General features: G+C 46.5%; 3 protein-coding genes across 5 annotated transcripts; all 3 read left to right on the top strand.

The window, feature by feature from the left end:
* The first annotated feature begins 645 nt into the window (after positions 1-645).
* On the top strand, positions 646-9,932 carry LOC133110539 (NADH-cytochrome b5 reductase 3). Its single transcript, XM_061220725.1, has 9 exons — positions 646-858; positions 2,988-3,137; positions 3,654-3,726; positions 4,405-4,511; positions 4,605-4,734; positions 5,600-5,683; positions 6,201-6,286; positions 7,045-7,144; positions 7,599-9,932. Exons 1-9 carry the CDS (start codon positions 844-846, stop codon positions 7,769-7,771), a joined length of 918 nt encoding a protein of 305 aa, XP_061076709.1. The 5' UTR covers positions 646-843; the 3' UTR covers positions 7,772-9,932.
* A 2,045-nt stretch (positions 9,933-11,977) lies between these two features.
* adipor1a (adiponectin receptor 1a) lies at positions 11,978-20,167 on the top strand. 3 transcript variants are annotated; one of them, XM_061220046.1, is made up of 9 exons: positions 11,978-12,121; positions 14,255-14,499; positions 15,123-15,287; positions 16,007-16,118; positions 16,474-16,645; positions 17,728-17,914; positions 18,629-18,816; positions 19,479-19,672; positions 20,029-20,167. In XM_061220046.1, the coding sequence occupies exons 3-9, from the start codon at positions 15,169-15,171 to the stop codon at positions 20,155-20,157; spliced, it is 1,101 nt and encodes a 366-aa protein (XP_061076030.1). In that variant the 5' UTR covers positions 11,978-12,121; positions 14,255-14,499; positions 15,123-15,168; the 3' UTR covers positions 20,158-20,167. The 3 variants fall into 3 exon arrangements, with proteins under 3 accessions (XP_061076030.1, XP_061076029.1, XP_061076031.1); XM_061220045.1 differs by having other exon boundaries at positions 11,992-12,121; positions 14,439-14,499; XM_061220047.1 differs by having other exon boundaries at positions 11,996-12,121; positions 14,439-14,499; positions 15,123-15,276; positions 16,008-16,118.
* A 3,981-nt stretch (positions 20,168-24,148) lies between these two features.
* On the top strand, positions 24,149-26,439 carry rabif (RAB interacting factor). Its single transcript, XM_061220341.1, has 2 exons — positions 24,149-24,635; positions 25,322-26,439. The coding sequence occupies exons 1-2, from the start codon at positions 24,483-24,485 to the stop codon at positions 25,568-25,570; spliced, it is 402 nt and encodes a 133-aa protein (XP_061076325.1). The 5' UTR covers positions 24,149-24,482; the 3' UTR covers positions 25,571-26,439.
* Positions 26,440-26,639: the final 200 nt, after the last annotated feature.

Below are 26,639 nucleotides of genomic sequence, written 5' to 3' on the forward strand. Positions count from 1 at the left end.
ACACTGTGCTGCACTTGAGGGTGGAAGATTTGTATAACTGCTCTTTTAGCTTAGCATCTGATTTCCAAAGCAACTTCCATATAAACCTGGGTTGCAGTGTGGTGCTGTAAATTTCAATTGTAAATTATAGGTCAGGGAAACCTATTTAAGGAAATTCTGATTGTGAATTGCAGGTGCTCATCAAATTATCATTGAAGGCCCTTTTGCAATACGGAAATTCTGTAGGAACCCAGTGGCTCCATGTATTCAGTTTGATAAGGTAGCATTTGTTTCAAGGCGTTCTTGGAATTTTCAAGATTAATACCTTTTACCAAGATTACTCATTATGAAAATGCCGTAATGCCCCCATAATTGACTTGTTAACATTAGATTTAAAGCCATGTTGGAATTCTAAGATGGGTATGAACATTTCTTTTTTCTGTGCTGACTGGTACTTTTATATTCAAATAACTGGAAGCATTAGTGCATGCAGCATACAAATATTCAGCAATTTGCCTATTTTTTGATAAACCACGTACATATGAAGCGCCATCAATGTCTTGATATAAAGTTATAAAACATAATTCTGATTCACGGGTAGTTATGAGAATATACTTAAAGACACATGGGGGGGGTCCATGTCTTTGCAAGTGTAATTTAAACATCGCCGTTTGGTGGCGCATACAGACCTTTCTTGGAGTTCCTGTGTAGTGAGAGCCGTTAGTCGCAGATCTCCTTATTTCCTCAGATAATTATGCTACATTCGGTCCTGACGGTATTCCACAGCTAAACATCTGGGGTTAGGTGCCACACCTCTGCCACTACAATATATTTCACATTGCCTAAGAAACGCTGAACATCGTCATGGTATATACTATGGTAAGCTAATTTACGTTACAGCTTTTGGTTTCGTGGTTTAGTTATTTTAGCAAAGAATGAAGCGTTCCATAATTTTAAGTTGGAGTAGAGACGTGTCTAGCTTGCTAGCTAATTAGCGTGCTGTAGTTTGTATGCTTGCTAATAGCTAGCGCCTAGTTAAGTTAATTGTGTTGTCTACCTAATCGCTCATTGGCTTAAACAGGATTTTACCAGTTGGCCGATAAAATAAAAATGCTGAGCTTTATAGCATCATATTAGTTAGCTATAAATTGACCGAATGTAAAATTGGGACCTAGTAATTTTACAGACGGTGTCAGTAGCAAGCTAACATTAGCAAGACAAGCGCTTGAAGGCAGCGGAAATGTGCCTTAGGCTAGCTAGTTAGCTCGAGTTTGTAGCTTTACAACTGGAACCTTTCGGTTTTAGTTACTGAGAACCGATTTTGTGTCATTTACGTGATTCAGATGTAGGGAATGCATGTGCAAATACTATAATTTGCTTAATTTTCAGTAAATATTACTGTTTAGTCTATGGTGGCTAGGGTTCATTGTAAGTTACACGAAGTTCGTCTGCAAACTGTCACTTGCTAACTTAATTGATTACATTGTTAGCTCAAGCTAGCTAGCTTGCAGCGCTAACAGGTCATCCAAGGTGACAGATTGATTTATAATTCGAATGCCTATGCATCTGAAATAAATTTCCTTTTATAATAATCATGACTTCTTTCCAACAAGCAAATTTTACAACAACAAAAAAAGATTTAAAAAAGACTATAGCTAGCTAATAACAACGAAATTAACGTCGAATACTATCAAGCGAACTTAACGTTGGTTTCCATCCATGTCCTTGTGTAGCAATTGTTAGCTAGCTAGCCAAATTAGCTACTACAAAAATGGAGACCGCTGTCAGAGTAACCTTGCGATCTTAAACGTTAACAGTCCAGTATCCAAAACTGGAACGTGCAGTACAACCTTTTGATTTCAAAGTGTAGAGCTCTGAGATGATCCTCATTTTGCTGGAGTGGCTGGTGTAAGATAGTTGAGGGAAACAATTAACTTCTGGTAAGCATGGATGTGCTAACGCTAGTCTAGGTTTGAGTGCGCCGGACTTGTTGGTCCAAAGTGCTGCAGCCGGGAGCGGCCTGATGAGTCACTCTCTCCATAAACCACAAGCACCAAAAATAGCATATGTGTCCATTTTCCCGTCTACTTCTCCTCCATAGTTGTCTTATTGGCTTTTAACCGGTATTGATCATATTGCAGCGTACTGTTTAACTCGTGCAACATCATGGTCATTGCGAAATATAGCGATTATGGAAACATGATCTCCACAAAATAATTGACCACTCAATGCTACAACAATGGCGGTAGATTCTGTACATCCGCTGCGAATTTGGAATCTTCCTAAGAATATGTACAGGTGAGGCATGATACCAGAAGCTCATATCTTGCTTTAGTTTATTGGGTTGTATCGGAAATACATAAATATAATAGCCTCGTGAAGAGAAAGTTAATCCACTTGTATGCTCTGTGCACTGAAGTGATGGTCTACACACCAGAGATACTGTTTTTGTCATGCTCCCACAACTAGTGTGACCACTGCAAGGTTCTCCCATCCAGACAGACCCATGCTGAGGTAGACAATCCAGGTTCAGAAAGTAAAGGTCCTTCCTGTATTTTGTTCAAATCACCGAGATATGCTAACACAATTCTTCAGCTCGGAGGCAGAGCTAAGAAGTCAATAAATCAGTTAATTGGGTGGAATGAATCCATCCAACCAAGGGTCTTTCTGACCCCTGGACTTTCCAACTCTGGATCCTTGTGATTAAGATGTTATACTGGTTAAACATTTTGAGTGCTTGTAAGGATGCAGCAACTTTAGAGTAATGCGCATGTTATGTCCCTCTGCGCTCAGTAGGGGGCGCTGGTCTGCACAGGTGTCATTTCTTATTGTATAATCCTGTGCACCTGTCGGAAACCCAGGTGAGGACTTCCACAGGAGAAGGTGCTTCTGTAAGCAGGTGGACTGGAGTGGTTTTGGGGTTTTTATTTCAATGTTCCTTGTTTTTTTTGTTGTACCTTTCCTGTATTGTTGGAGTGTTTCTGATCTCGCCTCTCATCTCTGCTCAGACAACCACGGCTGTGGTGGTGGCTGGTGGGGTGGTGCTGCTTTCTACAGTGGTAATCCTGGGCGCCTATTTCCTGGGAAAGAAGAAAACTCCCCTGCTCACACTACTGGAGCCCACTGTGAAGTACCCACTCAGACTCATCGACAAAGAGGTAGGCTGACGGACAGTGTACCTGCTTATGATGGGGTGCTTCAAAGTGAATGCGTGAAATTGTATTACTTTATTACTTTTCATCATATGTGCCCTTCTGGGTCCAGTCGCTGTAACTCCCTTTAACAAAATATTGGGAGCTGTTGGCAAAGTCTTAAATTTGCGTTTTGTGTGCATCTTAAAGAGTAACATAGTGGTTGAATGTGAAACTTGCTACTCGTCTTTCGGCAACAACAAAACAAATGTGAATACTTTTTGTTGCCATACTGTGACTAGTTGTTAGCATAGCGTGTTGTGCCAGTCTGTTAGCGTGCTGTGGCTGTTTGTTAGCGTGCTGTGGCTGTTTGTTAGCGTGCTGTGGCAGTTTGTTAGCGTGCTGTGGCTGTTTGTTAGCGTGCTGTGGCTGTTTGTTAGCGTGCTGTGGCAGTGTGTTAGCGTGCTGTGGCAGTTTGTTAGCGTGCTGTGTCCGATTGCTTCGGTCTGGACCTCCTGACTGTTGTGCTGGCTCCTCCCGCAGGTGATCAGTCACGACACTCGCCGGTTCCGATTCGCTCTGCCCTCCCCGGACCACATACTGGGCCTTCCAGTCGGTACGTCCCGACGCCAACCCACTTGGTACCGCCGACAGGCATCAATCAAATTCTGAAAATGATTTACACTTTAATGCATATTTGGTTAGAAGACGGAGCTCCCTGCTCGATCTCCCCCTTTCTTAAGGTCAAGAGCAGGCAGGTGTAAAATGGGTAGAGTGGCTTACATGCTGTAATTCTGTAATAAATAGGGTCATCAGCAAGCTGAGATGAGTAGAACGCTGAATTGCCATGACAACCCTTATGAGTGACACTGAGGCCAAATTCAAATCCTTTCAGTTTTCTCTGACCGTTTCGCCAGGTCTGTCTGTGCTGGGCTGTAGCAGACTGCTACCTTTCTGTGTGTGTGTGTGTGTGTGTGTGTGTGTGTGTGTGTGTGTGTGTGTGTGTGTGTGTGTGTGTGTGTGCGTGCATTTTATTTATTTATTTTTTGAAACAAATCAGTTGTCATGACAATGCATGCAGTGCCAGATTTGGCTCGAGAGCTCATTTTCATCTGTTGTCCCTTGGTAGGTGGTCCAGAATCTGGTGAATGGTGTGGAAAATTAAGCAGAACTAAAAACATAAAAATATGACAGACAAAGCATGACCTCTTTGTTGTGGACTCCATGTCAGCGCCTAGTGTGACCAGTGTACGGTGTTGAAAGTTGAACCTCTCTCTCTCTCTCTCCCTTCCAGGGAAACACATTTACCTGTCGGCCCGTATCGATGGCAACCTCGTGGTGCGTCCGTACACGCCCGTCTCCAGTGACGATGACCACGGGTTTGTGGATTTGGTGGTGAAGGTACTAACTTATTTTGCACCAGCGAGTCCCTGGATGGAAACACGTTTTTCTGTGCGAGAGTGAGCTCTGATGTTCGACTCTCTCGCTCCACAGATCTACTTCAGGAACGTCCATCCTAAATTTCCCGAGGGGGGGAAGATGTCACAGTACCTGGAGAGCCTGAGCGTGGGGGAGACGGTGGACTTCAGAGGGCCGGGGGGGCTCCTGGAGTACAAGGGCAAAGGTCAGGAAGGTTTAGCCCAGGGGTCAGAAAGCCTGGTCCTGCACAGCTGCAGGGTGTGCTGGTTTTCGTTGTTACTCCGCAACTTAACTGAACCAGTTCATTAGTTCACTCGCCTCACCTGGATTTTTGGGTCTGAATCGGTTGCTGATTTTAAGGTGAAAACAAAAACTAGCACACCCTGTGGCTCTCCAGGACCAGGGTTGCCTGTGCTTGTTATTGTTATTGGTACAACAGTTTGACCTATTGGGAATGTGAAATCCATGCATGTAGGCAGACACACAAGATGGACGCATAAGAAGGATTTTGAAGGTTCCCCTGAACCTTCAAAATCTGCAGTTATGCCTATGGAGAACAGGCTTCTGTTGGATTTCTCTGCGTCTCAGGCACTTGAACTTTAAAGGTTGTCGGGCAGTTCTCTCCCCAGATGAACAGTACGAGCTGTGCTCCAGTCAGTTAGTTCTGGTGACATTACTAATGGATAACCAACACTTCCATGTGTAAGGTGACCTACTGTGGCATTAAAACGAGCCTTTGGCTGCTGGTGCTGTGTTTACCGGCCAAGAGAACAGTGAGTCTGCCATGACACAGCACTGAAGTTGAGCTTGTGTAACAGGGTATGGTGATATATTGCGGTGGAATGGACTGTGTGTGACGGTGCATGGTGATATTTTAAGCACTGACTTGCAGGTTTTGCAGTCGAGTCCTGTGTGTGTCTCGAAGCATAGGAGCTGCATCCCGTCTCCGTGTGTAAAATCAAAGAGAATAAAGCTGGTGTCAGTCGCAAAAGTCATTTCGTTTTCAGGGTGTAAAAGTGTTTGTTGTGACTGTGTGTCATCCTAATTCCTGTCCCCCGTCCCCCCTGCAGGGACGTTTTCAGTGCAACCTGATAAGAAGTCCCCAGGGGAAATTAAGACTGCCAGTTCTCTGGGCCTCATTGCCGGTGGAACAGGTGCGGTCCTGCCAGGAATTATTCTGTTTTCTCGATTACCATAATCGGATAATTATGTGTCAAATGAATGTTTGTGTTTAATTTGCATCGCTAATACCTTTTTTTTTTTTATATGCTCTGTCATTTTGACTTCATGGTTCAGTGTAGTGGCACTCCCTATGGGCTGGAGTGGGCACTGACTGTTCCAGTGCAGTCTGTATCCAGGCCAGCCGGCTGCAGCCTGGCATCTTATGGAAAACTGACCCCTTATGGGGAAAAATGACCCATGTATTATAATGTAGGTTTTTGAAATTGGAGACAAATTTCCATAGCAATTAAAGGAATGTGGGCTATGAAATTGAATACAAACTCACAGCGGGGTCACTTTTCCATATGTGGGGGCCAGTGTTCTATGCGACACCGGTACATAATTAGCCATAGCGTTCTGTCTAGTCATACAACGGGGATTTCTCTGCACGATCTGGCTCCTGCAGCCTACCTGTAACAGTAACCCTGTACACCTGTTGTACCTGTGCAGGTATCACCCCCATGCTGCAGCTGGTGAGAGCCATCTTGAAGGACCCCAGTGACCAGACCACCTGTAACCTGCTGTTTGCCAACCAGGTGAGCCTGCAGGGCTGTAGTGTAGCGCATTACATTTATGGTTATCTGGCGCTTTTACCCGGAGATTAGACTAAGCAGGGGACAACCCCCCCCCCGGAGCAATGTGGGGTTAAGGGCCTTGCTCAAGGACCCAACAGCTGTGTGGATCTTATCGTGGCTACACTGGAGCTGCAAACGGGGTAACCCCTCCTTTCAGAAGACCCAGCTTCTCTCAGTGGGTTCAGAGTCAGGGCAGTTCACGAGCTCACCCAAATCAGCTAACGCCTCACTGGAGAAAAGTAAAGGTTTATTGAATGTCACGCCAGCGGGAAGATCATTGGCTCAGGCGGTAAGAGCAGTCGTCTGGTAGTTGGAGGGCTGCCTGCTCAACCAAGCCCCGCCTGCTCGAGAAAATCATTGATCAATACACACGCTTAACTAAACACAGGTCCGACTTCTGAACCCATCTCTGTGAATGACTGGTTGTTAGGTAATGAGATTGGGGGTTAGTATTGCACACTCCCAGTGCTTTGTTTATTGGGATAATGTTCAGATGGTTAACTTTGCCGTGGAGTGTGAAATCCTGTGAGCATGAGTTTGTTTATTTGTGTGACTGTGTGTTTACTTGCACTGTGTACATTTGTATGCCTGCATTGTGTCAGTTTGAAAGGTGCTATAGAAATGAATGAAGTTTGAGTTTCTGTTTGTGTGTATGTGCGCACATGCATTGGGCGTTCGTGAGTGTGAGTTTGTTTGTGTATATTGTGTGTGACCTACAGACGGAGAAGGACATTCTCCTGAGGGATGAGCTTGAGGAGGCCCAGGCGAGGCACCCGGACCGCTTCAAGCTGTGGTTCACCCTGGACCGAGCTCCTGAAGGTACAGCGCGTCTGGGTCCTGTGTGCCTCGATTCTCCAGTCTCAAATCTCAATACAGTGGCGACATGGCTCAGGCGGTAAGAGCAGTCGTCTGGCAGTCGGAGGGTTGCCGGTTCGATCCCCCGCCCGGGCTGTGTCGAAGTGTCCCTGAGCAAGACACCTAACCCCCAAATGCTCCTGACGAGCTGGTCGGGGCCTTGCATGGCAGCCAATCGCAGTCGGTGTGTGAGTGCGTGTCTGAATGGGTGAATGGAGAAGCATCAATTGTACAGCGCTTTGGATAAAGGCGCTATATAAATGCCTGCCATTTACCATTTACCAGTCTCAAATCTCAATACAGTCATATGGCCTTCCACCACAGGGCCACAGGACTACTTGCATGGTCTTTTAAACGGCGTAAGTGTGTGATGACATCACCCTCCCTCACCGGTGCCTCTCTGCTCTCTCGTTGGCAGACTGGGCCTACAGTCAGGGCTTCATCAGCGCCGATATGATCAGCGAGCACCTCCCCCCGCCCGCGGAGGACTGCCTGGTGCTCATGTGTGGGCCTCCTCCCATGATCCAGTTCGCCTGCAACCCCAACCTGGACAAGCTGGGCTACCGACAGGGCCAGCGCTTCAGCTACTAACCAGTCAGCAGAGCCAGTGCTTAACCTACTCGCCTATCAACCGACCCAGGGCATAGCCTACTCTCCTGTCAACAGGGCCAGAGCTTCAGCTACTAACCTATCAGCTGAGACAGCGCTGAACCTACTCGCCTATCAACAGACCCAACACTTCAGTTACTAACCAATCAGCAGGGCCAGCGCTGAACCTACTCGCCTATCAACCGACCCAGGGCATAGCCTACTCGCCTGTCAACAGGGCCAGAGCTTCAGCTACTAACCTATCAACTGAGACAGCGCTTGGCCTGCTAACCTATCAACAGAGCCATCGCTTCAGCTACTAACCTATCAACAGGGCCATCCTAAATATTTGGGTGTTTAAAAATGTGGAAATTTGGCAGGGCTTGGCTAGTTGATTGCCTGTAGAATTCTCCTGCACAGTTCAGTGTTTCTCAACTATCGTCCTCAGGACCCACTTGTCAGAAGGTGTTTGTTGTAACCAGAAACTCACACACCTGATTTTTATAAGCAAGGACTTTTTTGGTGGTTTGATCGGTTCAGTCATTAAATCAGGTGTGTGCGTTCCTGATTACAAGAAAGACCTTCTGGCAAGTGGGTCCTGGGGACTAGAGCCAAGAAACACAGGTCTAACTCAGCGGTCACCAACCCAGTTGCTAGAGATCTACCATCCTGTAGGTTTTCACTCCAGCCCTCACACAGCACACCTCATTCAACAGTTAGAGATCTCCTGAAGCTGCTACTGGTTAGAATCAGGTGTGCCAAATTAGGTTTGTTGTGAAAACCTACAGCATACTCAATCTTCTCCAGAAGGGCCTGGTCTGGGTGCAGGCTTTTGTTCCAACCAAGCAGTTACACACCTGATTCCACTAATCAAGGTCCTTTGCAAAGACTCCAGTGGTTGATTGGTAGAATCAGGTGTGTAACTGCTTGGTTGGAACAAAAGCCTGCACCCACACCAGCCCTTTCTGAGGGTCCATGATCTACAGGACTATAGATCCCCAGAAGCAGGGTTGGTGACCACTGGTCTGAGAATTGTCCCAGAGAGGCAGACACTGTTACTGCTCTGTGCTCATTTCTTTAATGCTTGTGTTGCAGCATATGCAGTCACCTGTCAAACTGTTTTTTTAGACTGACATTCTTCTCACAAATGTTTGCCCATCTGGGTTGGGTTTGTCTTATATCAGGGGTGTCAAAATCCAGTCCTGGAGGGCCGCAGTGTCTGCTGGTTTTTGGTGTGTTTCAGCACAAGAGATACATTTCAAAGTTTTTCATTGGCTGAAGAGTTAACACACCTTGTTCTCAAGGCCTTAATTGGCTGCTGATTGAAAGGAAACCACAAATACCAGCAGACACTGCGGCCCTCCAGGACTGGAGTTTGACACCCCTGTCTTATTATCTGCAAGGGCCTTTGCATAGCTGCCAACTCTCACGCTTTCGGCGTGAGACACGCATTTGCATGTGCGTGTGAAAACAGGCAAATGCGTGTGTCTCATGGCGAAAGCGTGAGAGTTGGCAGCTATGCCTTTGTATGCTTTGCTTGTTGTTGTTGTTTTTTGGTTTTTTTTTAATAAATACAAACACTAGCACACTTTCACATATGTACATGAATGTTGTTTGTTATGCAGGCTTTGAACTTTACGCTGTGTCCGGCTTCCGTTCTAAACGGTAATGTTTAAGTTCTGTTTGATAAATCTGTATCCAAAGTATGAGCGGGACAATCCGTGTTTCTTGTTTTCTTGCCTATCTGTATATTCAACTGCATCAAAATATGGTGTTCATATGGAAGGGGCTGCTCTTCAGCTTATTTATATAATGACATTCGGTTTGCACTTGAATTTAAAGGCCACATGCAATTTTGTGTTGCGACTGCTCCAGTTGAAACCAATGACGTGCCTTCTGTGTGTGACACTGCGTTATATTTATTACTCGACTGCATTGTGCTTAAGACTGCTTTCCAGTTCTGTTAAAAACAGTGGATCACGTTCACCTTTCAAAGAAGCAATGCTTTACTTGATTGAGTGCGTCGCTTGATTTTTGTGGCGCTGCTTTGAGAGCTGTGCGCGAAAGAGCATTTGTGTCTGTGACAGATGAACATAGACCTCGCTCTTGCCTGCTCAGTGTGTATATATTTCGGGTGAAACACAATAAAACGTCACAGTTCTGACACAGTCTCGCTGTGAATTCTTTACTTTTTCTTTCAATACTTTATCTCTGTAGATATATGCCGACTGATTTCTGTATTGTGTATATACCTACCTACCAACCAACAGTTCACCTTTTTCCTTTCGTCAGAGTCCCCAGGTCTGCCTGAACTTGCCTGTGTGATTAAACCTTCCCCAGTGGAATTTCATGCATGCAACAGCTTCTCATTATCCAATGAGCTTTCTTGCAGTGTAACTCTCGTGAGTTAGCATAGCACTAGCATTATAACTATTGAGTTAGCATAGCGCTATCATTACATCTAGTCATTTAGCATAGCACAATCATAATGACTAGTGAGGTAGCATTAGCATTATAACTGCAGTGAACATGAGGAAAGCTGGTAAGCCTCATCATTACTCCGTGTGCAGTGAGCAAGAATGTACGGGTTGTTCATTACTGGAGTGTGCTACCGGAAGCTCCCCGTAAGGTACAACGTGGCGTTGTTTCTTTGCTGAAAGTCGGCCCTATCTGGGGTACTGTGTTTCAGGGTTTGTAAGCAGGCCAGTCATTGTGGATATGAACCTGTATCGCTCACAGGGATAAGTGCTGCTGTGTTGAACGAAGACACTGTACAGTACAGTCGTGTTGGTAGACACAGGAGGCCTTTCAGTATCATGCTATTTTATGAATTTTTATTTTCACATTCAATGATTTTATTTCCTTTAAACATGAATGTCGCTGCACTGTGCAAAGCATTTTGAGCTGCACCTCTGTATGAAATAAAGTTCTTTATTATTATTATTATTATTATTATTATTATTATTATTATTACGGGAGGAGGTAGCGGGCCCTGGATTTTATACCGTTGGACACAATTGGACCTTTGTAAGTAGGATTAGGCCGGCGATTGGGAGCTCTTTGTGTAGGAATGAGGATGTCCCTGCCTCACTGACTCCAGCCAGCCGGTTTTAAACCCCCCCCTCCCGAGCTGAAACACGCATGTCGAAACATGATCGGCTCCAAATGGACGCCAGCAATATCACAGAGAAGACAATCTGGTCAGACTGATGCACTTTAAACACATTAAGAAAATGTATTTTCCCCATTCATTTTATTAATCAACGTCACACTGTAAGGGTAAACGCAGCTTGGTTGTCAAACTAAACATCAGATACTAATGTGAGGTCTGTTTTTTTACCTTCTATAGAAAAAAATCATCTTATCTTACAGGCATACTCTTGGACCATACATGTTACATTTATAAGTGCTAAGTCAACACACAAGCAATTTGCCATCTTTTAAAGTGGCTGGTGTCCTTTGCGGGTTAACCTTGCGGGTAATGGTCAGAGATGCTGACGTAGCGTTTAGCAGAGGTCATGGTGCTGGGCTTGCTAAATGTTCACATCCTGCGATTGCCTTCTTGCAGTCAATCAAAACGGGGGGAGGGGCTTATATTTACACGCAGAGCGTTTGACAGGCAGTCTCCTTGTCTATGATGTCTGCATTATCTAATGTACAAAAAGACTGGGGCTATATATTCGAGTGTTCATGCATCCTGCACACATTTTCCCCGTCCGAAATTAACATTTCTCAAAGTGTTCATTTTTGCATCTTCAAATTAGATTAACCATATTTTTAAGGCTATGTCAGTTTCATTAAATTACATTATTGGCATTTGGCAGACGCTCTTATCCAGAGCGACGTACAGTTGATTAGACTAAGCAGGAGACAATCCTCCCCTGGAGCAATGCAGGGTTAAGGGCCTTGCTTACAAGGGCCCAACGGCTGTGCGGATCTTATTGTGGCTGCACCGGGATTAGAACCACGGACCTTGGGTGTCCCAGTCATTCACCTGAACCATTCACCGCCCCATTTCATTTCAGCGATGTGAGAACGGCCGAGGTTTTTATAAATGAACGCGCAAGATACAGAATTAATAACTGCCACGCATTAAGAACTGGAAGCTTGTTGAAAGTTGCACCCAATCTTTCCATTCATTGAGTCGAGCTTTTTTTTCCTGCACAAACAGAACCCCCATTGATTTTATAACCTGATGTGGGCGCTTTTAACCAGCAGATGGGGCTGCTGGGTCTTTGTTTACGAGACATCCAAAAAGCAGAGGAAACCCGTTTCTGCTCGCCTGTGATCGGAAGCTGGAAAAGGGGGACCAGACGCTTGTGTTTCGGCGATAATCGGGTGGGATCTGAAAAGGTAAGCCTGGCCCGTTTAAAGCCTCGGTAGTTTGGACAGGTTGTTGTAATAAACACTAAAACATCATTGATTCTAAATAGTTAAAATGTCACTTGTCAGACGGGTTTGATTGAGGCTTTTTGATGAGTAATTATAGCCGCTAGCTCGGTCGCTCTCTACCGTTAGCTTAGCTGGTTAGCCAGCTAGCTGCTAATGTACATGTTCTCAAGTGCGGAACAGGAACAGACAAAGAGCGACTGAAAAAGCTTTTTTATTTTCTCGACGGAGCCGTTGAGATTATAGCCCGAAATGACATTTTCATTTATTTGTATTACCGACTTCAGGGATAACGAGGCAGATTTTAGAAGACAAGAGGAGAGCTTGCGCATATCATGGTTGCTGTTGTTTAAAAGGTTTTTTTAGCTGCCTTGAACTTACCCAATAACATCATTCATAAAAACGGAAACGATAAAAAAACAACATTTAATTAGCCAGCTGTAAAACCCTCGACGCTTAATGTGTATTGGCACGTACACAGATATCGGACAGATTGAAGTTAGACAGGCATTTGGCTGACAGAATTTAGGTTTTCATCAGTAACATATTAGCTATCGCAGCTAGCTGCATATTTTTTTGCAACTTCTTCACAGATATTAACGTGAGCTAGCTATTGCTATCAATTGTATTTAACATCAACAAGGGCTCTCAAGAGGCGCCATCGTCAATTTCCGATAGCTGTACGTTTATCATATGCTTATTTCGTTTTTAAAGATTAACTAGTTATTCTTAGTTTTAATTAAAGCCCCAATGGCATAAACGAGGAGGTGTTTATTCGAGGAAAATGCATTGACCTCTCGGTGAAAAGTGATGTTTGGGCTACTACTAGTAGAAACTGATACGGCTGGGTATTTTGACCCCTTCGAGTAAAGCAATGCATTTTTCATGAATGTGGACCTCTGTTTTCAATCACACCTGTTCCCCTGTACACAGAACCATACAATTAGGTGAGGTAAGCGAGTCCAAGCCAGTGCATCAAGGAGACACAACTGTCTGTCAACCTCCCAAAGAATCTTCAATAAAATGTCCTGTTTGTGCCCCCCCAAAAAAAGTTGATTTCAGATTATCAGTGAAACAGTCGTCACGGGTTAATAAACTGGCTTCACAACAATAGAATAGGTTTGTAACAGGACACCAAGTGCAATGAGATGACACAGGTGTCGTTGAGGGTAAACAAAGATGCCTGTCCGTAATAGATCATGCAGGCTACTGCACTCCGTGGACTGGCTGTTTATGAAGACAAATTAGCCTTTTAATGTAGCTCAGGATTTAAATGTCAAGTAGAATGGCCTGTTCTTGTCATAAAATGATACGTTTTTGAAAAAAGGAAGAAAAAAAAACAATTTAACTGATGCTACTTCTACCCAGACGGTCCCAGTGGATTCTCTTAATGGGACTGTAAGAATCACAGAGTTGACTCTTGGGAGCAGAAATATTGATTGTTAAAATTAGTTCAAGGTTGCCACTTCAATTTTTTCAGAGTAGACAAGAAGGGTCTCCAAGAAGCTCCTTCTGCTTTTCGTTTTTCTAATATTGTGAACGCAAGAGATTTCCTCAGCTTTGGTGTCCTTAATCAAAATGTTTCTTTGTTTTCTTAAATGTATTTAAAAAGGCATAAAATGTGACTCCATTGATGTTCAAGTGGTATTTAGCGCCTCCAAAATATGTAATTGCATCTCCAATTGACTCAGATTCCTTGTGGATCTTCATTACATTACATTACATTATTGGCATTTGGCAGACGCTCTTATCCAGAGCGACGTACAACAAAGTGCATACCCATAACCAGGGATAAGTTCGCTGAAAGACCCTAGAGGTAAGTACAATTTCAACTGCTACCTGTACAACAAAGATAAGGACAAGGGCCATTTTTTTTTTTTTTTTTTTTTTTTGAACAAACAAACAAACAGAGCAAAAGTCACCAAAGTTAACTATCCAAACACTGCTTACCTAGCCAACTAAAATACTGATACACAAGTCACAGAGACAACAATTAAGGTTCACAGGGAGGTAGGGAGGGATGGGGAGTGTGTGTGTGTTGAATCGTTTAAAGAAAGGTTATGCTGTTACCTCCCATTCACTGCATTTACCGTTCAGATCCCGGTGACCCTGCTGTTATCGTTAGCTGACTATACCACGATCCTAAAGGACGAGCTCGTTTGTCAGTGGGAATTCTTTTCCGTGTTGTGGAGCTGTGGAGATAAAATCTGACAACAGAAGTAGCCGTGAGCGGTGGGCGTGGCGTGTCTGATCGCTGTGGGATTGGTCTATTCTGCTTCAGGGGCGGGATTACCCACGTGGTCCAAATTGAGACTTGTTGGAACATCGTCACGCCTTCACAGGTATGTGTGCGCGTGTGTGTGTGTGTGTGCGCGCGCCGTGTGTGTGTGGGGTGTGGTGTGGTGTGGTGTGGTGTGTGCGCATGTTTGTGTGACTGGTTGTCTGTCTGATTGTGGCTTTTCGGCTTTGTCCCGTGATGGCAGTCCCAAATCTAAATGCGTGTGGTGTGTGTGTGTGTGTGTGTGTGTGTGTGTGTGTGTGTGTGTGTGTGAGAGAGAGCGTGGTGTGGTGTGCGGTGGTGTGTGTGTGTGTGTGTGTGTGTGTGTGTGTGTGTGTGTGTGTGTGTGTGTGTGTGTGTGTGTGCAGTGTGTGTGAGACTGTCCAAATGTGGCTTTCGGCCCCTGATTTAAACATTGTGTGCGTGTGTGCGCGCGTGCGTGCGTTTGTGTGTGTGAGACTGTCCAAATGTGGCTTTCGGTCCCTGATTTAAACATTGTGTGCGTGTGTCTGTGTGCGTGCGCGCGTGCGTGCTTGTGTGTGTGCTTGTGTGTGTGTGAGACTGTCCAAATGTGGCTTTCGGTCCCTGATTTAAACATTGTTTCTGTGTCTGTGTGTGTGTGTGTGTGTGTGTGTGTGTGTGTGTGTGTGTGTGTGTGTGTGCGTGTGCGCGTGCACGCCCCCTCAGCGCGGGACGGGACGCGGGACGGGACACGGGGCTGAGGACGGGGCCCATGTCAGCCCGGAACGGGTCGGCGAGCGATGCAGAGTGCCGGATCTCTGAGGAGGGTCAGGGCCTGGAGGACGTGGAGCTGACCGAGCTGGGGCCCCTCATGGAGGGGGTCAGTACTGGGATGGGTCTGGGTGAGGGAGGGGGTCAGTACTGGGGTGAGATTGGGTGAGGGCGGGGGTCAGTACTGGGGTGGGTCTGGGTGAGGGAGGGGGTCAGTACTGGGGTGGGTCTGGGTGAGGGAGGGGGTCAGTACTGGGCTGAGTAAGGGTGAGGGACGGGGTCTGTACTGGGCTCAGTTAGGGTTAGGGCGGGGGGCAGTACTGGGGTGGGTCTGGGTGAGGGAGGGGGTCAGTACTGGGGTGGGTCTGGGTGAGGGAGGGGGTCAGTACTGGGCTGAGTAAGGGTGAGGGACGGGGTCTGTACTGGGCTCAGTTAGGGTTAGGGCGGGGGGCAGTACTGGGGTGGGTCTGGGTGAGGGAGGGGGGCAGTACTGGGGTGGGTCTGGGTGAGGGAGGGGGTCAGTACTGGGGTGGGTCTGGGTGAGGGCGGGGGTCAGTACTGGGGTGGGTCTGGGTGAGGGCGGGGGTCAGTACTGGGGTGGGTCTGGGTGAGGGAGGGGGTCAGTACTGGGGTGAGATTGGGTGAGGGAGGGGGGCAGTACTGGGCTGAGTAAGGGTGAGGGACGGGGTCTGTACTGGGCTCAGTTAGGGTTAGGGCGGGGGGCAGTACTGGGGTGAGATTGGGTGAGGGCGGGGGTCAGTACTGGGGTGAGATTGGGTGAGGGAGGGGGTCAGTACTGGGTACTGGTTTATTTCTGTTTTACTGGCACTGATCATTCAGGCTCCTGTCCTCCCTGATGATGAGGAAGATGAGGATGAAGGTGGGCGAGGGATGACTCTCCCCCTGCAGGCTCACCACGCCATGGAGAAGATGGAGGAGTTTGTGTACAAGGTGGGAATGCTGGAGGGAATTTGCAGGATGACTGTGTGTTTGGCGTTCCAGGTTTGGGAAGTAGGATGATTGTGTGTTTGGCGTTCCAGGTTTGGGAAGCAGGTTGACTGTGTGTTTGGCGTTCCAGGTTTGGGAAGCAAGGTGACTGTGTGTTTGGCGTTCCAGGTTGGGGAAGCAGGATGACTGTGTGTTTGGCGTTCCAGGTTTGGGAAGCAGGGTGACTGTGTGTTTGGCGTTCCAGGTTTGGGAAGCAAGGTGACTGTGTGTTTGGCGTTCCAGGTTTGGGAAGTAGGATGATTGTGTGTTTGGCGTTCCAGGTTTGGGAAGCAAGGTGACTGTGTGTTTGGCGTTCCAGGTTTGGGAAGGCCGCTGGAGGGTGATCCCATACCACGTCCTTCCCGAGTGGCTGAAGGACAACGACTACCTTCTGCACGGACACCGGCCGCCCATGCCCTCGTTCCGAGCCTGCTTCGGCAGCATCTTCCGCATCCACACGGAGACTGGGAACATCTGGACACACCTGCTCGGTGAGTTGGGAATATGACAGAAAGATTTTTCCAAAGTTATTTTTGACTATTCCATTTCCTCTTGTTTGGTACGGCACATACAAATGTATGAGGTTAGGGTTTTTGAAGCTACCATAAAAAACAAACTGTGACCTTTTTTTTCCAAGAAAGGTGATGTTGAGGGAGTTTTCAACATATCCAAAGTTAATTCAAATACATAACTTGCATCTTCATTGTTAATAACCTGATGTATTTGAATTTTAGGAGAAAGGTCTCTCAAAAGACTTACACCAAAGAAAAATTGAGAATAAAAATGTGTTTTTTGAGATGGGAACAAAATATCACATTTAAGGCCCAATATCTTCAAAATGAGAAGAGATTAATATTTTCTGACACCTGTTTTGAATTTACCATGCCAAGGACTCCCAAAATACCAACTATCAAATGATTTGGCAGTTTGCTCGTCGAATTATGGCCATTTATAAATAGGATTTTATGCAACTTTTATGGCCCCCAAATTTTTTAGAAGGCTGAAGCACAGAAATGAAGCAGGCGTTATCAGGCTTTCTGTTCCTCATCATTATCCACACACACACACACACACACACACACACACAAGATGCTGCAGTGCACTGCCTTTGAGTTCATACGGAAGGGCGCTATAGAATTTGAGCACATAGCAGGCACTGGTCCAGGTGCATGCTGGGATGTGAGCTCTGTGTGTTGAGGGTGTGTGTGTGTTGCTGTGCCCACAGGGCTAGTGTTGTTCCTGTTCCTGTTTGTGTGTGCATGTGTGTGTTAACGTTGTGTGTGTGTGCATGTGTGTGCGTTAACGCTTTGTGTGTATAACGTTGTGTGTGTGTATTGCTGTGTCCACAGGGCTGGTCCTGTTCCTGTTCCTGTTTGTGTGTGTGTGTGTGTTAACATTGTGTGTGTGGGTGTGTGTTTGTGTGCGTTAACGCTGTGTGTGTATAACGCTGTGTGTGTATTGCTGTGTGTGTTTGTGTGCGTTAAAGCTGTGTGTGTATTGCTGTGTGTGTTTGTGTGTGTTAACGCTGTGTGTGATTAACGCTGTGTGTGTGTGTGTGTTGCTGTGTCCACAGGGCTGGTGCTGTTCCTGTTCCTGGGCACTCTCACCATGCTGAGGCCCAACATGTCGTTCACGGCGCCCCTGCAGGAGAAGGTGGTGTTCGGGACCTTCTTCCTGAGCGCAGTGCTCTGCCTCAGCTTCTCCTGGCTCTTCCACACCGTCTACTGCCACTCCGAAAAAGTGTCCCGCACCTTCTCCAAGTGAGACCCGCACACACCACACCCACACCCCCAGGGGCTACCCGCACACCCCACACACCCAGGGGCTACCCGCACACCCCACACACCCAGGGGCTACCCGCACACCCCACACACCCAGGGGCTACCTGCACACACCACACTGTGAGAAATGTCACTTTGACAGTGGAATGATTGTTGGCAGACAGGGTGGTTTGAGTATCTTGGAAACGGCTGAATCCTGGGATTTTCACACACACACTAGTCTGGAGTTAGCAAAGAATGGTGCAAAAAAACAAGAACAAGAAAAATACACTGAGCAGCAGTTCTGCAGTCAGAAACGCCTTGTTAATGGGAGACGTCAGAGGAGAATGGCCAGACTGGTCAAAGATGACAGTTGCGCAAATAACTACACATGACAACAGTGGTATGCAGAAGAGCATCTCTGAACACACAACGCATCATCATAACTATAAGTGGATAGGCTACAGCAGTAGAAGTCTACAAAATAAGTCTAATAAAGTGCTCGGTGAGTGTATATGGAGGTATAGTTATGGATGTGTTGCTTAGTTATGGATGTGTTGCTTTAACTTGTGGAAGAACCTATGCACTTGCAAGTCGCTTTGGATTAAAAGCGTCTGCCAAATGACTAAAATGCTCCGGTCGGGATCGAGGGTCCCCCAGGGGGCCCTGGTTGTGTTTGTGGCCCTCCAGACTGACCCCCCCTCCCCTCTCCAGGCTGGATTACTCTGGCATCGCCCTGCTGATCATGGGCTCCTTTGTGCCCTGGCTCTACTACTCCTTCTACTGCTCGCCCCAGCCCCGGCTCATCTACCTGTGCATCGTGTGTGTGCTGGGCATCGCCGCCATCGTGGTGGCCCAGTGGGACCGCTTCTCCACGCCGCGGCACAGGCCCACCCGCGCAGGTCAGTCTCAGGCGTCTGCCGCGCTTCTGCTGCGGTTCTGCTGCGGTTCTGCTGCGGTTCCTCTCTGGTTCTGCTGCGGTTCCTCTCTGGTTCTGCTGCGGTTCTGCTGCGGTTCCTCTCTGGTTCTGCTGCGGTTCCTCTCTGGTTCTGCTGCGGTTCCTCTCTGGTTCTGCTGCGGTTCCTCTCTGGTTCTGCTGCGGTTCTGCTCCACCCTGTAACCCCACACTGTAACCCCACACTCCTCCACACTGTGACCCCACACTCCTCCCTGTAACCCCACACTGCTCCACCCTGTAACCCCACACTGTGACCCCACACTCCTCCCTGTAACCCCACACTCCTCCACACTGTGACCCCACACTCCTCCACACTGTGACCCCACACTCCTCCACACTGTAACCCCACACTCCTCCTCCCTGTAGCCCCACACTGTGACCCCACACTCCTCCTCCCTGTGACCCCACACTCCTCCACACTGTAACCCCACACTCCTCCTCCCTGTAACCCCACACTGTAACCCCACACTCCTCCTCCCTGTGACCCCACACTCCTCCTCCCTGTAACACCACACTGTAACCCCACACTCCTCCTCCCTGTAACCCCACACCCCTCCTCCCTGTAACCCCACACTGTAACCCCACACCTCTCCTCCCTGTCCACAGGAGTGTTCATGGGCCTGGGGCTGAGCGGTATCGTACCCACGATGCACTTCACCATCGCGGAGGGCTTTGTGAAGGCCACCACGGTGGGGCAGATGGGCTGGTTCTACCTGATGGGCGCCATGTACATCACTGGAGCCGGGCTGTACGCCGCCAGAATCCCTGAGAGATACTTCCCCGGCAAGTGTGACATCTGGGTACGTCTGCCGTGTGTGAGCGCGCGTGTGTGTGTGTCTGTGTGTGAGCGCGTGTGTGTGATAATACCCCTGGGCACGTCTGCCTGTGGGGTTGTTGGGCCTTTTTTTCAAATTGTATTGTTTGGAATTATGACCTTTCGATACAGTTTTTTCTTTCAACTTGTATGGAATTGATGTGATGTACAGTTTTGAAATGTTTTTTTCCCTTTGTTTACTGGAGTGTAACCCAATACAATACAAGTATTTCTGCCATCTGTATGTCTGCACCATTGTCATATTGTTTGACCCTGCATTCTCTTCTCTCTCGCTCCCCCGCTTCCTCTCACCCCCCTCTCTCTCTCTCTCTCCCTCCCTAGTTCCAGTCTCACCAGATCTTCCATGTGCTGGTGGTGGCTGCAGCCTTCATTCACTTCTACGGCGTTTCCAACCTGCAGGAGTTCCGCTACGGGCTGGAAGGGGGCTGTACGGATGACACGCTGCTCTAAGGGAGGGGGGGCCGTGGGGAGGGGCGGGGGGGAGTTTTCGGGGGAAAGAAGGGCACCGGGGTCTCCGGGGGTCACCCCGTCGGTTCGGGACAATCAAATAAAGGGGACTGATTGTCAAACACGGGGGGGGGGGAAACGGAGCTAAAGTTGTTGCTATGTAAATGTATATAAATGTGTGTGTATAAGGATTAGGTGTGTGCGGGTGTAAGTCTCTCTCTCTGCTGTAGTTCCTGTGGTGGGGGTGGGGGTGGGGGTGGGGGTGGGGCTGTAGACGGACTTGCTTTATCTGACTCCACCCGTAAGGTTAACCCCCGAACTGCTGGTGACCCCGGGCAGGCAGGAGTAGTTTAGCAGCAGCTATGTTGTGGCGGTGGTGGTGGTGGTGGTGGGGGGTGCGGGGGAGGGGGGGCCATGAGCCTTCTGCCCTCAGCAGCTGATCCCGGATCAGTCTAATCCAGGGGTCAGCAGCCCTGGTCCTGGAGAGCCGCACGGTGTCCGGGTTTTTGTTTTCACCTTATAAGTGAGGTGAGTTCACTGTGTGATCAACTGCTTTCATCGATCAGTTAAGTTGCTGAGTTAACAGCGAAAGCCAGCACATCCTGCAGCTCTCCAGGGCCAGGGTTGCCGACCCCAGGTCTATCCAGAACCATTTCCACAACCATTGTACAGCTGTTGTGGGAAAACATTAACCCTTATTTGGATTTCTTTTTAATTTTTAACCTAAGTCAGTGTTCTAAAACTCCATTGCTCTCAGTCACCAGCAGTGATTGTGACATCAGCGTCAGAATGTTCGGGTAAGGGCAATTCTGATGGCGCGTTTGTGATCTCCGATCAGCGGAAAGGGTTAACGTGCTCCTGAGCGGACGCATTTGCACCTTCCTGTGGTGGAAAGGGCTGGGTGTTCAGCCATCAAAGCCAGGTGTCCTGTTACATAAATTCTCGTTTGGTTCACCCTATGGAGGAGGAGGAGGTGGAGGAGGAGGACGAGATAGGCTTGAAATGTAGAGTCCTTGTGCAGTAAAATGCCGGTTAGGGTGACGCATTATTGGCAAAGGTGTTTTTCTAAAGGACGCTGACATTTTCTCTCGCTTTTTAACAAAGAGATCTTTAACGTGGAGATTAAAGATGACAATCTCTGTCTCGGTTTTAGCCCGGTGAAAAAGACAGCGCTCGTGCTGTTGCTGGCGTGGACGGGCCGAGGGTTCTCTGGAATGTCCCGGCCCTTCGTACTGATGTGGTGTTCAGATCCGTGTTTTTGAGCTCGTTCTGCTCCGCCTCAAGCACCTTTACTGTACACGTGTGCACCTGTTGACTGACATGATCTTATTTCATTTTATTCTAAACTTTTAAAAGTGGTCTTAAAAAAATCACTGCACTGGGTCTTTGATTAAGTGATCATACCCGAAAGTGCACACAGCATTTAGAGGCCTGTGGTAATACAATAATAATAATAATAATAATAATAATAATAACAATATTATTATTATTAATAATAATACCATCGCCGTAGGTAAGATGACATAAAGGAGTGGCATTGTCCATGGGGAACTGCAGTTACTGGTGGGACCCGGTGCTGAGGGCAATATTCCTCCAGTAAATATCGAGTGGTGGAAAATGAGAATATGTGAAATACGAGCTCTGTAAAGAAACCCCGGACCTCTGCTGAATAATGCAGAGCACTGACGGGTCTTGGTGAGAGACGGCGTCTAACGACCCAGCTCCTGCAGCACTGACCGGTCTTAATGAGAGACGCCCTCTTAACGACCCAGCTCTAACGACCCAGCTCCTGCTTGGGGGCCTGGCGACACAAAGGTTGGCCCTCTAACCTGCCAAAAAGTTCAGAGTCATTTACGGTCCAAAACCTTCATCCTTTTTAATGCGCTTCACTGTGGCGGTCCTGAGGGCAGTGTGGACGGGTTCTGGAGTATCGGAGCGGTAATATGCGAGCCAGGACCCACGAGTAGCTTGTGTAGGGGAGGGACTCCATTTTGTGTGGAGAAGCGAGTATTGTGAAATGATAAGCTCATGTTGTCCGATTTAAACTTGAGGTCAGAATTGGCACAAGTCACACTAATCTGGCATTATAATTATTTTAGAAGATTTTTACATATTTTAGCAGATTTGACAGATTTTAAGATTTTCTTGTGCATATGCACAGTAGTAGTGTTTAATGGACATCATCATTATACTGTAATTCTGAATGCCTCTCTGCTCAGCTCATCCATAGTGAAGTTATGACTATGTATCATTAAATATAATGAAGCGATGAACAAAATGGCTGAAGTCTTGGCAAGTTTTATTTCATGTAGTATGTAATAAATATTTATTTCTGTTAAGATTCCTATTACTCAGGCCAGTAGAAATAGCTTTTAAAAAAAGAATAATAAAAATGTGGTAGTGGGAGGGGGTTAATATTGTAACAGCCAGGTCCAAAATGTTTTAAACTTTTATTTTCTCTTTCATTCCTTTTTTTTTTATCCTTTTATACTCTGGCACAAAAACGGGGTCAATTGTATTCAACCTCATCAATAAGAATTTTTTCAATTGCAGTGTGTCAAGTTTGTTTGCTTTAGGTTGGGTGTTGGCAAAGGCATCAAACATTTGAGTGGGTCCTTTTGCACAGTCATATATCAAAGTCTTGTTCACTTAAATGTACTATGTTATAATAAATATTTATCAGTGCAAAACTGGGAAACTATCTGGTGACGCTGTGTGAAAAATGTGCCTCTCACGAGTCTTTGCATCGTCTTCACCACCAGCCTTAAAAGGACAAGACCGAGCAAAAAAACTGTTCCTAGGAAATATTTGGGCAGCCAGCTATGCATGGAATGTATTTTTTTTTTAAACAACCAAAAAAAAACAATCACAGCCACAGCCACTCATGTCAGTCTGAATTCTTATTGTTTATTTTTCAAATGAAATGCCCCTGCAACTAAAATAAGATCCGCACAACAGTTGGGCCCTTGAGCAAGGCCCTTAACCCTGCATTGCTCCAGGAGAGGATTGTCTCCTGCTTAGTCTAATCAACTGTACGTCGCTCTGGATAAGAGCGTGTACCAAATGCCATTAATGTAATGTAATGTAAAATGGATGAGCTATAAATGATGACGGTGTCATGTCAATCCAAGCACTAGAGGGCGCCAGTGCACAATGATTATGCATACATACTCTATTCCATATATTCAGGACTGGTCCGTTACATTTCTCTGACCAAAGGCGTACCATAAAATGATCTATTGCAGTACAGTGTACGCATCCTCCCTGCCGTCGTAGTCGCTCGAATGGAAGTTAGATTGATTCTACCACAGAATCTGGACCTGCCAGCATAAAAAAGCCAATGAAAGGTCACTACTTGATATAGTTCAGGGGGGCACAACTCCGGTCCTGGACGGCCGGTCTGCAAGCTTTTTTTCTCCCAACCAATTACATTTATTTTTCTGACCGCTCTATAAATTATGTTGGTTCACTGTTGTACTTGAGCACAGTACAATCTTTAGGATACGCTCGCAGTCTACAGCTGTAGCTGGTCCATATACAAATGTCTACTGAAGACATTTAGCTAATGAAATCATTAAGAGCAGAAGTACAAAATCCTGAAACTGGTCGGCCATGGCTGTGCGCCCCTGATATAGTTGCTCCTGTTCCAAGTATTTCCAGACCCTCAGACAGATCCTTCAGGGGATGTGAAACGCATTAGTAAAATGCCTGTGTTCTGGTTTCAGTCATGCTTTGGGTGGCTCTTTTGCAGTTGCTGTAATTGTGGTCATCCGCAATGACCATAGAATAAGGTTATGAACAAGCCCTATAACCAATGCATTTTTTTATTACCTATAGAACATCCGGAGTGTGGTATTCAATATACAGTGCACTGCACAAGGTGTAATGTATTTCTTATAATTCGCTCTCGGGACAAATCAATGTGGTGTGCTTCCATTGGAAACTAAAGTGGAGGGCACCACAGCGGAACCGATAATAAAATAGGATTCGTTTCCAGACGGAAGGAAAGAGCTGTGCGTTTTTTAGACCGACTAGCATAGTTCAGTCAGCCAGGCTAGCGATGCTGCTCCACGCACGAAACGGCATATATATTTGTATGAAATATAACCAGAAAGTTATTGAGATGTAGTGCAGTGCTTGTATATAGCAGCATTTAACTCGAACATACGGTTTAACTGACCGGGACAGACTTATTAGTGAAATAGCCAGAGCTAAACGCCGTCGGTTTCGGTTAACGTTAGCTAGCTAGCCGGGCAGCTGCAGTTCTTCCCCTTGAATAAAAAAGGTTGGCGTTTATAATTACCCATCGATAAACAACGCAAACTGAAATGGAAAACAGTGAAAACATTCCGGCTGATGACGGGCACGTCGACTTATCAACTCTGGTGTCTGAGGACGGGAAAAATGCCAAGTCTGTTTTGTGCCAGCGGTGTGGCTCAAAAGTGCTGTGTCCGGGAATGGCGGTACTTGCTGAGAAGGAGGTGGGTACAGCCAGTTCGCTAGACTGCCTGTATCTCGCTGTTCTGTTAAAAACACAATGTGAAAACTGTCTTTGTACTTATCTTGAAGTTATTTGACTGTGTAAAGTGGCAGTTTGTAATTCTGCAAGATTTAGCTTGCTTACTGTAGCTCTAGCCAAATGCGAAATGCGATCTGCTGGCTCTACAACTGTCGTCTTATCTGCAGGACAAGTGGATATTCGCGATGATAGTCCTGTGCTATTATTTACCCTGTACAATCAGTTTCCTCTTTAGTGTTCAAGATACAAGACAAAAGTGAATGACCCCCAATTTATAAACATGTCAATGTTTCCATTCAATGCCGTAAGATTAACTCCTCATTCGCAGGGTTGAATTTATTTATTCATATGAATAAAAACCGCAAGTTATTTATAATTTCATCACTGGGTAGCACATAGGCTAGACATAGCGGTGATTGGTTAAAAGTATGGTGCTTTTGTAAACCATTAAATATAGTATTCCTTTCCTTTGGTTCTTTGTGTATAACTACTAACCCTTATGGTTTTGATGTGCTTGCTATGGCATTTGCGCTTCTGTTACTCTGTAAGGCGTCTCATGTCTCAATACAAATAAAAATGCATTGATTGCATATAGGGTCTCCCTTATGAATGGCATTTTTGTTCATTGAGTCCATTGTGCCAAACCAGCTGTTCCTGCCCTCCATGCGGAAGAAGACTGGCATCACCCAGGGGGAGGGGACCGTGGATGGGGACACACTGACGTCACACTGGCTGGTGGATGACATGTACACCTTCGAGAACGTGGGCTTCACCAAGGACGTGGGCAAGGTCAAGTACCTGATCTGCGCGGACTGTGAGATTGGGCCCATTGGTTGGCACTGCCTGGACGAGAAGAAGAGGTTCTACGTAGCACTGGAGAGGGTCAACCACGCTTGACGGACAGCGGGCGGCACCAATGAGAGTGGAGAATGAGGGACCCCCCCCGAGAGAAGATCTTGTGCCAATCCTTTTTGGGCAGGGGGGCGGGGATTTGTTAGGCTGGGTCCACCTGTGTCCCTGTGATTTGCTGATGGACTCGAGGTGTTCTTTCCTGTTCCTTTTGGTTGTCGGGCAGGACCTTTGCCTGCTGCTTTTACATTTCACGTAAACCGTCGTCCATTTTTAAGGAAAGGCGTTAACTGACTGACTGGCTTTCCTTTTTTTTTTTTTTTTTTTACAATTCTCTATTTGAAATTAATTGAAATTAATTCCAGTAACTAACCCTGTTTCTTGGCCTGCATTTCTGATTTTAGCCTTTGTGTCTGTACCTTTCCTGTCACTGTTCACTGCCCCTCCCCCCTGTGCATGATTGGCAGGGGGCAGCACCACTCGTCTGTCGAGTGGGCCTGGCACTGTCCAATCAGAAATCATCCCTCTGGGTTTCTCCTGGCCCTGACAGCTTTGCAAGCAGAAAATGGAACCCGTTTGAGAAAATTTGCCAGGAAGTGCATTAAACGTATCTGTGCGTATAACTGATTATAATATATAACTTGGAATACCCTGGATAAAAGGAGGTTGTGTTTGTCATATGGGGAATAAGGGGATGTGTGCATGGGTGTCGCTACTTTATTGCTGATGTAACATTAGCCCATGGCTTTTGTTGTAATGATGCATTGGTGCACTCCCTTATTAGCCTTGACTGAAACAAAGAACTTCAGCCCCCCCCCCGCGGCCCCACTCCCACCAGTGAGAAAGCTACTCACCTCTTGATGAACTCATGTTGTGTAACACCATCTGTACTGGAATAAAATTCAAATTCACTAAAATCGGAGGCATTGGCTTTGTTATTTTTCATAGAATAGGAAATGTTATTCTCCATTTCTGGACATTTGCTTTTGTGCTTTGCCCTGGCTGCATTGAAAACAACAATCAACAAATGTAAGCAAAACACAATACACCAAAAGGCTGTTTAAAGTTTCTATCTGTGTTGAAGGGAGACTTATGAATAATATTCATAAGCACAATT

The sequence above is a fragment of the Conger conger genome, chromosome 14 (assembly GCF_963514075.1).
Source record: "Conger conger chromosome 14, fConCon1.1, whole genome shotgun sequence".
NCBI classification, from domain to species: Eukaryota; Metazoa; Chordata; class Actinopteri; order Anguilliformes; family Congridae; genus Conger; species Conger conger.